Source organism: Pseudophryne corroboree, chromosome 2 (genome assembly GCF_028390025.1).
Source record: "Pseudophryne corroboree isolate aPseCor3 chromosome 2, aPseCor3.hap2, whole genome shotgun sequence".
Lineage (NCBI taxonomy): Eukaryota > Metazoa > Chordata > Amphibia > Anura > Myobatrachidae > Pseudophryne > Pseudophryne corroboree.
Window position 1 is genome coordinate 238,661,816 of NC_086445.1, and position 12,074 is coordinate 238,673,889.

The 12,074-nt window shown below is 46.9% G+C and overlaps 1 protein-coding gene across 6 annotated transcripts in view; it reads left to right on the forward strand.

Annotated features, from left to right (window-relative positions):
• The window catches only part of BAZ2A (bromodomain adjacent to zinc finger domain 2A), a 441,771-nt gene that overhangs the window by 274,571 nt on the left and 155,126 nt on the right, over positions 1 to 12,074 (forward strand). For all 6 annotated transcript variants that reach the window (XR_010211400.1, XM_063952546.1, XM_063952545.1 and 3 more), the window contains exons 10-11: positions 363 to 570; positions 771 to 832. Coding sequence is in view for 5 of the 6 variants with exons in the window: in XM_063952546.1 (XP_063808616.1) it covers positions 363 to 570; positions 771 to 832 (270 nt within the window). In the remaining variant the exon portion in view is untranslated. The remainder of the gene's footprint in view (positions 1 to 362; positions 571 to 770; positions 833 to 12,074) is intronic.

Genomic DNA, 12,074 nt, shown 5'->3' on the forward strand with positions numbered 1-12,074 from the left:
ACCATAACTTAATTTATGGACATCTATGGTTTTATTTCTTTACATGTGTGGATTGCATGTGTTGTTGCTGACATTTGATTAAAATTTCCTTGCAACAGTCCCATTACAAATATGTTTATGGAGTAAAATGTTGATGTGTTCTATACTTATTTTACAGTACCTGCTGTGTTGCATATTTGTTCATACATCTTTTTTTTTTTTTTTTTTTTTTTCCTTCTACCACAATAAGTAGTAGAGGCTAAGCAACTTTTTCCATATTTTATATGCTTCTTAATTATTGTCAGGATAAACATAAGTAAAATAACCATGTCATCGTCAGAAAGTTTTGTATGTAAATTCTATTGTTACAATCTCTGCTCCAGGGTCTACAGTGGGTGCTATTGAACTGCGAGGAAATTCCCTCCCGTATTATGGCCATTACAGGAAAGAGGGGGCGTCCTCGTAATATGGAGAAAGCTAAAGCAAAGGAGAATAAGGTCAAACGTGGGCGAGGTCGACCTCCAAAAGTAAAGATGATTGATCTGCTGAGCAAACCAGATGCTAAACTCTTGAGGAAGTTGGAAAACCAAGGTACAGTATGGAGAGCTATTAGAGTATTATTGTATTTTAGAATTCCAAGCTACTGGTTTTATTCTTGGTATTTCACGACATGATTGCTTAACCACTTATGTGCCAAATTGCATCTTATATGCTTATGCTTGTACAAAGGAATGTGTGCACCTTTCCTAATGAGAGTACGTTGTAATCTGTTTTTGGTCTCTTCTGTTTAGATATTCTTAGTGACGTTGAAAAAGTGCAGCTGAGTAAGCTGCGGAAGAAAATGAGAAGGAAGGTTAGTCTCTATATATCTAAGCAACCCATATCACTGACCACCTGTCATGCAATCTCATCCTAAATCAGAGGTTCTCAAACTCGGTCCTCGGGAGCCCACACAGTGCATGTTTTACAGATAACCCAGCAGGTGCACAGGTGTATTAATTACTCACTGACACATTTTAAAAGGTCCGCAGGTGGAGCTAATTATTTCACTTGCGATTCTGTGAGGAGACCTGCAAAACATGCACTGTGGACCGAGTTTGAGAACCTCTGTCCTAAATCCTTGAAGTGGTGACAACTAGACTTGGATTTGTGCAACAGATTATTCTGCTATTAAAGTATGCACCAACTAGAAACAGGAAGCTGTGGATCCAGCCACAGACCATTACTCTTGTTTTCATGGTGGGGTTACCACTCTTCGCTTTTTCCAGCTGCCTTATTATGCTGCTCTAGACTGATTGAAAGGTGCCTGTAAATAGGCTTGAGACTTTTTCCCAGATTTATCAAGCTTGGAGAGTGATAAATAGCACGTGATAAAGTACCTAGCCAGTCAGCTCCTAACTGTCACTAGCTGGGTTAGAACAATGACAGTTATGAGCTGATTGGTTGATACTTTATCACCGTGCAATTTATCACTCTCCACGGCTTGCTAAATCTGGGGCTTTGTGTTTCATTTTATTTCCCTGGAGTCACTCGATAAGGAGAACATATATAAATTGTGCAGTGCTACTGTGAATACAACCCCAGCCTTGCCTATGCACAGTTTCACTTTAGCATGCAACAATGTTCAAAGATCCTTCAGGACAATCTGCATATAAGACCTATACTTTTTGCTCCTGTGGTGTTGGGCCAAGGCAGTGTATAATTGGGTTACATGATTGTCTTCCATCATGCTCTTCTTATGCCAGCTAAAGGAAACATCTGTTATCATGAGTGGTAAATTAATTGCATAGCAGTAAGTGAATGTGTTATCTGCGTCTTTTGTGTTACTGCTCAACTGGAAAATTTTACTTCAGTAAAACTGGTGGTTCTGCCATGCTTTTGGAATGTCTACCTTGTAATATGTGGCAAATGTTTATTTGTGCCTCAAACCTAGCACATGTTGTACAGCTCCTTTGTATGCATTTAGCCGGTACTATTAATTTATCAACCCTTGATTTTAAGTATCCCATTTTATTTATTTGTGTTCCTCTTGCATCCATATTGGGGACATTGAGGTACATACACTTGGGTTAGAGTGTGTGTCATTAGGAATTTGGTACCAGGGATTCGGCACTTAACTAGTTAAAAGACCACTATGCCCCCTCTATCTCCTCCCACCTCCACAGATTCCCCAGATTTGTTTAGTACCTCAGGAGTATGCGAGCACATTTAAAAATGCGATCATATATCAAATATTAAGCAGTATTTTCATAAATGTTGTCAAACCAGAAACAAGTCTCTGAAAATGGTGTGAACCCGGATCCACATTCTTCACCCCCCTTCCATCCATTTGAAAAAAGGAAATTCACCAAGGTGTTGATCCACCCTAATCTTATTCTCAACAAAAGAAATTGGGGGATGTTGAGAATATATACACACATTTCATACCATAAGGCAGAGGTTCCCAAACTGTGTGCCGTGCCTCCCTGGGGTGCCTCGGGACGCTTGCAGGGGTGCCCTGGGTTGGTGGTCCAGGACCAATTCAAATTATTCATGGTCAATATAATAGGCAAAACCAGTGCTGGTGGCTGCCAGTCATAAGATATGTGGCCAAACAGAAGCAAATCCTGTCCCTCACCACACAACTGACCCTAAGGATGACATATAAACGCGATCTACCTAATGTAATATTTCTTTCTAAATTTCTCAATAAGAAATTTTTGGCCTAGGGGTGCCGTGAAAAAAATTCTGATATTCTAGGGCGCTGTGATTCTAAAAAGTTTGGAAACCACTGCCATAAGGTGTTCCTGAAACACTTCCAGATCTGTACTTTGAGAGTGTGGGATAGGGTCTCTATATAACTTTCCCATGTTTCAAAAAAACTTCTCAGTAAACCTCCCCTTCTGTAGCTAGGCCTCCAACCACTCCATGCGGACTCAGAATCCAAATGTACTTGGGAGGTAGTCCTCTTTAAGTGGTGTGGTATAATAGATAGAAAGTGTCTAGTTAGACAGTCAATAGATAGACCACATGTTAGACAGTCAAAAGGTCGACAGGGTCTAAAGGTTTACATGAAAAAAGTAGACGGTGCAAAAGGTCGACATCAAAAATGGTCGACACCATTTTTCTTTGCATTTTTTTGTGTTTGCGTGGATAGTTTTGTCAACCCCTAATTGTACAAAGGCATCCCCTAACGGCGCTCGCTACGCTCGCCACAAGTTTTATAACCAACTCTATGCCCACATGAATAGAGAAGGTATAAAAAAGTCCAAAAACAAGTAAAACATTTTTAAAAACCTGTTGACCATTTTCATGTGAACCTTTTTGACCCTGTCTATCTTTCGACCGTCGACCTTTTATACTGTCTACCTTTGTCATGTCAGCCTTTTGACCCTGTCAACCTAATGTTTGTCTAACATATGGGGGGTAATTCTGAGTTGATCGCAGCAGCAAGTTTGTTAGCAATTGGGCAAAACCATGTGCACTGCAGGGGGGCAGATATAACATTTGCAGAGAGAGTTAGATTTGGGTGGGTTATATTTCTGTGCAGGATAAATACTGGCTGCTTTATTCTAACACTGCAATCTAGATTCCAGTTTGAACACACCACACCCAAATCTAACTCTCTCTGCACATGTTATATCTGCCCCTCCTGCAGTGCACATGGTTTTGCCCAACTGCTAACAAAATTGCTGTTGCAATCAACTCGGAATGACCACCACGGTGTCTGTCTATTGACTTTCTAACTAGACACTCTATTTATCATATGGATACCCTCTTCAAGAGGGAGTTTCTTTTTGACATAAAACCTAAAATGATTATATCTCAGGTTCCTGGGAGTAAGAGCCCTTACCTTCCAGTCTCCACTTCCCAGACAAAATCTCAGCCTTAGGGTAGAGGATGAATCCAGTCCTTTTTTAAGGTCTTAGTAACCCTGCAGGGGAGTTTTCAAGGGCCGCGGAGCTACAGGACCTGCCGGCCTGTTCACACACCTGCAGACAGACCGCATGATGCCCGTGGACCCAAGATCGTCAGAACTTGTGTATTCTAGACCTGGCAGGTCTTATGTCACAAAGATATTTTGACACTCCTCTTCCCCTGGATCCGTTCCATAAGGAGAGCTCACCAGGAGTCATTATGTTTTCTTTCAGATTCCGGAATTATTGTTCTGGTTCACCAGCAGGGACTAGGGTTTTACTCAAGCCTTTTTCTGGTGGACAAGTCGGATGGGTGCTTCCATTCAATTCTGAATCTGAAGTTTTTGAATTCTTACCTCCTTTTTGTAGAAATTAGTTGCACCCCATCAGTGGCGCTATGGAGGCCAGGGATTTTTTAGTATCCATAAATATCAAAGATTTTTATCTTCATATTCCAATTTGGAAGTACATCCTCATCTCTGCTTTGCGGTGGGGCATCTCTGTTTTCAGTTCAGGCCCTGCCCTTCGGTCTCTCCATGGCTCCCAGGAAAATCATGGGCGAATTGGTTTGTTTGCTAAGATACGCAGGGGTTACCTTAATTCCATAGTTGGACGACCTGTTACTCAAGACACTCTATATACTCATGGCAGGATTGTAAATTTTCCCAAGTTGAGCCTCCGTCCGACCCTGCAGATGGTTTTCTTGGGTCTACTGTTCGACACAGTGTCAGCGGGTCTTTCTCCCCTCAGGGATCGGTTCTCCGTTGCATGCTACTGCTGGGGAAAATGGTAGCTAGCTTCGAGGCAGTTCCATTCTCCAGATTTCATGCCTGGATGATCCAGCATCAGTCTCTACACCGTTGTCCTGTTTGGACAGAAAACCTTTCCGGCTGTCTCTTCAGACACGCCAGTCACTTTGGTGGTGGCTCCACACCCCAAATCTGACCCGGGTTTCCCCTTTTCAATTTGTAACTGACTGCTCATCGTGACAGATGTCAGCCTGACTGGGTGAGGAGTAGTCATTCTGGGCTAGGATTTTCAGGGGTTTTGGTCCACCACTACATTCTCCCCATCAACATTCTGATGTCGAGGGCGATTGGGAAAGCCGTGGTACACACTCGCCAGTCTCTGAAAGGTCAGCCTGTTTGAATTCAGTCGGACAATTCCACGGCCGTGCCTTACTTAAACAAGCTGGCCCATAATGAAGGTGTCTCACATCCTTCATTGGGAGGAACTCTGAATTCTTGCCATATTGGACATCTACATTCCCAAGTGGACAATTGGGAAGCAGACTTTCTCAGTTATCACACTGTTCATCCCAGAGATCGGGTACAACACCAAGATGTGTTTCAGATGATCGTGAACATGTAGGGACGGCCCTATATAGATCTCATGGCCTCCCGCTTGAACAAAAAGATTCTTCTGTGCGGCGCTCAGTCAATAGATCATCAGGTAGCCTTCGTGGATGCTATGTTGGCTCCTTGGTTCTTTCATCTGGGTTATCTGTTTCCACCTCTGTCCATGCTGTCCAAGGTTCTTCAGCGGGTTTGTCGCAAGGCTCTTCTAATGGTTTCGGACTGGCCTAGTCGACACTGGTATACTCTCCTTCGAAGCATACTGGCCCAGGATCCTTACCACCTCCCTTTTTGGTCAGACCTAATTCGTCAAGGGCCCTGTCTGCACCCTGGTTTACCTTAGCTGGCTTTGACAGCTTTGCTCTAGGGACCAAGATCTTGAGGACTCTGATGTTCTCCCAGCAAGTGTTCCAGGCCATGATTCAGGCTCACAAGCCGGTTACTTCTAGAATTTATTATTGTGCCTGGAAGTTGTACATCTCCTGGTGTGAGCGGTACTACCTTTTTTGTTTGCCGTGTCTCTTGTCCTTCCTTCAGGATGTGTTGACCCGGGGCATTCGTCTTTCCTCCTTCCAAGACCAGGTTTCGAGAGATGTGCCTGCAGTTTCAGATAAGTTTTTTTCAGATTTTTGTAATAACGAATTAGATAGAAAGTGATAAAAATGGCTGTAAACATGGGCATGTTTGTATGTGATGTATGTCTGTCATAGGAAGGGCGCATTATCTACTGGTGCAGATGTTTTTTTCCCATAAACTCTTTTTACTCCTGCAATTTGGTGCACAATTGCAGTAACTCTGCCCCGTCTCCATACTACCCAGTTAGCAGTTTCTAGAGATTGGGGAGTACTGTTTAAGTTTTAATTCTAGCACCCTGCACCTGTCACAATCTGTGCAGTTCCTTTTTCCTGCCTGGGGTATCACATTCTGGTGCTTCTAGCACACTGTGGTCTGTATCGCAGAGCTGAGATAGAGGAATTGCACGGTTTGTGTCAGGCGCAGGGTGCTAGAATGAACACTACTGTTTCTCTATCGTCCTAGTGGATGCTGGGGTTCCTGAAAGGACCATGGGGAATAGCGGCTCCGCAGGAGACAGGGCACAAAAAGTAAAGCTTTAGGATCAGGTGGTGTGCACTGGCTCCTCCCCCTATGACCCTCCTCCAAGCCTCAGTTAGATTTTTGTGCCCGGCCGAGAAGGGTGCAATCTAGGTGGCTCTCCTAAAGAGCTGCTTAGAAAAGTTTAGCTTAGGTTTTTTATTTTACAGTGAGTCCTGCTGGCAACAGGATCACTGCAACGAGGGACTTAGGGGAGAAGAAGTGAACTCACCTGCGTGCAGGATGGATTGGCTTCTTTGGCTACTGGACATTAGCTCCAGAGGGACGATCACAGGTACAGCCTGGATGGTCACCGGAGCCTCGCCGCCGGCCCCCTTGCAGATGCTGAAACAAGAAGAAGGTCCAGAATCGGCGGCATGAAGACTCCTCAGTCTTCTTAAGGTAGCGCACAGCACTGCAGCTGTGTGCCATTTCCTCTCAGCACACTTCACACGGCAGTCACTGAGGGTGCAGGGCGCTGGGAGGGGGGCGCCCTGGGAGGCAATGAAAACCTATTTTTGGCTAAAAATACCTCACATATAGCCTCCGGGGGCTATATGGAGATATTTAACCCCTGCCAGAATCCGTTAAGAGCGGGAGACGAGGCCGCCGAAAAAGGGGCGGGGCCTATCTCCTCAGCACACAGCGCCATTTTCCCTCACAGAAAGGCTGGAGGGAAGGCTCCCAGGCTCTCCCCTGCACTGCACTACAGAAACGGGGTTAAAACAGAGAGGGGGGGCACTAATTTGGCGTTAAAAATATATAAAAAAGATGCTATAAGGGAAAACACTTATATAAGGTTGTCCCTATATAATTATAGCGGTTTTGGTGTGTGCTGGCAAACTCTCCCTCTGTCTCTCCAAAGGGCTAGTAGGTCCTGTCCTCTATCAGAGCATTCCCTGTGTGTGTGCTGAGTGTCGGTACGTGTGTGTCGACATGTATGAGGACGATGTTGGTGAGGAGGCGGAGCAATTGCCTGTAATGGTGATGTCACTCTCTAGGGAGTCGACACCGGAATGGATGGCTTATTTAGGGAATTACGTGATAATGTCAACACGCGGCAAGGTCGGTTGACGACATGAGACGGCCGACAAACAATTAGTACCGGTCCAGACGTCTCAAAAACACCGTCAGGGGTTTTAAAACGCCCGTTTACTTTAGTCGGTCGACACAGACACGGACAGGGACACTGAATCCAGTGTCGACGGTGAATAAACAAACGTATTCCTTATTAGGGCCACACGTTAAGGGCAATGAAGGAGGTGTTACATATTTCTGATACTACAAGTACCACAAAAGAGGGTATTATGTGGGATGTGAAAAAACTACCGTAGTTTTTCCTGAATCAGATAAATTAAATGAAGTGTGTGATGATGCGTGGGTTCCCCCCGATAGAAAATATGGGCGGTATACCCTTTCCCGACAGAAGTTAGGGCGCGTTGGGAAACACCCCTTAGGGTGGATAAGGCGCTCACACGCTTATCAGAACAAGTGGCGGTACCGTCTATAGATAGGGCCGTCCTCAAGGAGCCAGCTGACAGGAGGCTGGAAAATATCATAAAAAGTATATACACACATACTGGTGTTATACTGCGACCAGCGATCGCCTCAGCCTGGATGTGCAGAGCTGGGGTGGCTTGGTCGGATTCCCTGACTAAAAATATTGATACCCTTGACAGGGACAGTATTTTATTGACTATAGAGCATTTAAAGGATGCATTTCTATATATGCGAGATGCACAGAGGGATATTTGCACTCTGGCATCAAGAGTAAGTGCGATGTCCATATCTGCCAGAAGATGTTTATGGACACGACAGTGGTCAGGTGATGCAGATTCCAAACGGCACAAAGGTGTATTGCCGTATAAAGGAAGAGGAGTTATTTGGGGTCGGTCCATCGGACCTGGTGGCCACGGCAACTGCTGGAAAATCCACCGTTTTTACCCTAAGTCACATCTCTGCAGAAAAAGACACCGTCTTTTCAGCTTCAGTCCTTTCGTCCCTATAAGAGTCATATCTGCCCAGGGATAGAGGAAAGGGAAGAAGACTGCAGCAGGCAGCCCATTCCCAGGAACAGAAGCGTTCCACCGCTTCTGACAAGCTCTCAGCATGACGCTGAGACCGTACAGGACCAGTGTTCGCAAATACGCGCTATAGCGCGTATTTTACCCTGATCTGTGGTCCGGGGACTCACTTTTCTAAACTGTGTGGGTCCCCGGGGACGCGCTCCGCTGAAGCTGGTCATCTTGTTTAAGTCCTCTTGTGGCGGCGCCGGCCGCGCCCCCCCCCCCCCCCCCCCCCCCCTTCCCCCCGGACAGAGAGTGAGGACGGCTTCTCTCCTCCCCCCCCCCCCCCCCCCCCCCGATCACCTGCTGCAGCTTGAAGGGAGCTAGAAAGAGAATGAGGTCGCCCCCCCCTTCCCGCCGATCACCCGCTGGAGCTTCAAGGGAGCCGGACAGACAGTGAGGACGACTCCCCCCCCCCCCCCCCTTCCTGCCGATCACCCGCTGCAGCTTCACGGGAGCCGGACAGAGCAAGGACGGCTCTGCGGCGCACTACACACTGTGCTGCGGGGAAGTTGAACGCCGGTGACCGCGGACTGTGCGTGCGGTGCGGAAGGGTGAGCTGGACTTGCAGTGGCGGCTGGGGGGCTGTTCATATCGGTGGGATGGTGGAGATGGGGGCTGCAGGTGTTAAAGGCAACATTTTTGTGGTATGGAGTGGGGGTGAGACGAGAGGGTGACAGTGCTGCTGGTCTCTGCAGCATACAGGACCCTTGATACAACCACTGGATTCGAGTCATGCTGCCTGTAATTTATGTGCTGACTGATCAACTTCAGTGACACTCACTGTTCTGGCTGCCTTTCTTGGTTACTGCTGGTTGCTGTTGGTTACTGCTGGTTGCCGCTGGTTACTGTAAAGGCAGCCAGCACAGTGAGTGTCACTGAAGTTGATCAGTCAGCACATAAATTACAGGCAGGATGACTCAAATCCATTGGTTGTACCAAGTGTCCGAAGTCATCGGTCAGGATGTTGGCATTTAGTATACCGACACCAGCATCCCGATCGCAGCAAAGCCGACAAGAGTGACGAGTGCAGAGGGTACCCTAACCTCCCACCACTAACCCTCCGTTTCCCGCAGCCTAAACCTAACCCACCCCCTTAGTGCCTAACACTTATACCCCCCCCCTTTGCAGCCTAACCCCAACCCTCCCCAAGCACCATATCCTAACCCCCCCCCCCTTCCCACCCGCACGCTAAAACAGTGGCGGCAGTGCATACTTCCCTTCAGGATCCTGACTGTCAGGATATCGTTGCCGGGATCCTGATCTCCTCGGGATGCCAGCGTTGGTATTGTGGCGGCTGTCAGGATTCCGGCATCGGTATTACGCTGCAGGGATCCCGACAGCCAGGATCCTGAATGCATACTTCCGATATGATAACAGCCCAGCAGCATTGTCACCCTCCCTCCCCCACAACACACTTGTAGTGTCTAAATCCAGTCTGGGGCTCCTATTATAGCGGCACCATAAACCCATTACATATAGAAAATTTATTTAATAATGTTGTCCTGTTTTTTAATCATATAATTGTTAAGTGCTCTACCTGGCGCAATGTGCATAACGTGGTCTGCCTGGCGCAATGTGCATAACGTGCTCTGCCTGGCGCAATGTGAATAACGTGCTCTGCCTGGCGCGATGTGTATAACGTGCTCTACCTGGCGCAATGTGAATAACGTGCTCTGCCTGGCGCAATGTGAATAACGTGCTCTGCCTGGCGCAATGTGAATAACGTGCTCTGCCTGGCGCAATGTGCATAATGTGCTCTGCCTGGCGCAATGTGCATAACGTGCTTTGCCTGGCGCAATGTGTAGAACGTGCCCTACCTGGCGCAATATGTATAACGTGCTCTACCTGGTGCAATGTGTGGCGCAATGTGTATAACGTGCTCTACCTGGTGCAGTGTGTATAACGTGCTCTACCTGGTGCAACGTGTGGCGCAATGTGTATAACGTGCTCTGCCTGGCGCAATGTGTATAACGTGCTCTCCTTGGCTCAGTGTGTATAGGAGGTTCTACCTGGTGCAATGTGTATAAGCAGCACTACTGTGTGGAATAATGTGAATTGGTACTATTATGTGACCACGCCCCTTCCCCACGAAGCTACACCCTAAAAAATTCCAGCGCGACTTCGGCGCGCACTGTCGCAGTTTTCAGTGTCGGTGCGGGAGAACCAATTCTCTTACTGCCACAAGGTCACCAAAATGTCTAATTACATCTAAAGTGCGGGGTGTCCTGTATGCTACACAGCCCAGCAGCATCGTTACCCCATCCTCCCCCTTGCACCCCTTTTGTAGTGTCCAAATCAAGTTTGTGTTCTTATATTTGAATCATTAATAAGACTAATTAAAACCTTCATTCCGATGGGACCCAGAAAAGGACAGGTAGGACCCCAATTTTTAAAAGTGAGGGGTCCCTGGGACCCACTTTTTTTTGGTCTCAGCGCGATCACTGAGGACCCCTGGATCCTACAAGTAGTATCCCAGGGGTACAGATTGGAATGTCGAGACGTTTCCCCTGCGCAGGCTCCTGAAGTCTGCTTTACCAAGGTCTCCCTCCGACAAGGAGGCAGTATGGGAAACAATTCACGAGCTGTATTCCCAGCAGGTGATAATTAAATTACCCCTCCTACAACAAGAAAAGGGGTATTATTCCACACTATATTGTGGTACTGAAGCCAGAAGGCTAGGTGAGACCTATTCTAAATCTAAAAAAATTTGAACACTTACAAAGGTTCAAATCAAGATGGAGTCACTCAGAGCAGTGATAACGAACCGGGAAGAAAGGGACTATATGGTGTCCCGAGACATCAGGGATGCTTACCTCCATGTCCCAAATTTGCCCTTATCACTAAGGGTACCTCAGGTTCGTGGTACAGAACTGTCACTATCAGTTTCAGACGCTGCCGTTTGGATTGTCCACGGCACCCCGGGTCTTTACCAAGGTAATGGCCGAAATGATGGTTCTTCTTCGAAGAAAAGGCGTCTTAATTATCCCTTACTTGGACGATCTCCTGATGAGGGCAAAGTCCAGGGAACAGTTGGAGGTCGGAGTAGCACTATCTCGGATACTGTTACAACAGCAGGGGTGGATTCTAAATATTCCAAAATCGCAGCTGATCCCGACAACAAGTCTCCTGTGCTTAGGGATGATTCTGGACACAGTCCAGAAAAAGGTGTTTCTCCCGGAAGAGAAAGCCAGGGAGTTATCCGAGCTAGTCAGGAACCTCCTAAAATCAGTGCATCATTGCACAAGGGCCATGGTAAAAAAATGGTGACTTCCTTCGAAGCAATTCCAGTCGGCAGATTTCATGCAAGAACTTTTCAGTGGGATCTGCTGGACAAATGGTCCGGATCGCATCTTCAGATGCATCAGCGGATAACCCTATATCCAAGGACAAGGGTGTCTCTCCTGTGGTGGTTACAGAGTGCTCATCTTCTAGAGGGCCGCAGATTCGGCATTCAGTTTTGGATGTTGGTGACCACGGAGGCCAGCCCGAGAGGCTGGGGAGCAGTCACACAAGGAAAAAATTTCCAGGGAGTGTGATCAAGTCTGGAGACTTTTCTCCACATAAATATAGCTAAGGGTAAATTTATAATGCTCTAAGCTTAGCAAGACCTCTGCTTCAAGGTCAGCCGGTATTGATCCAGTGGGATAAAACATCACGGCAGTCGCCCACGTAAATAGACAGGG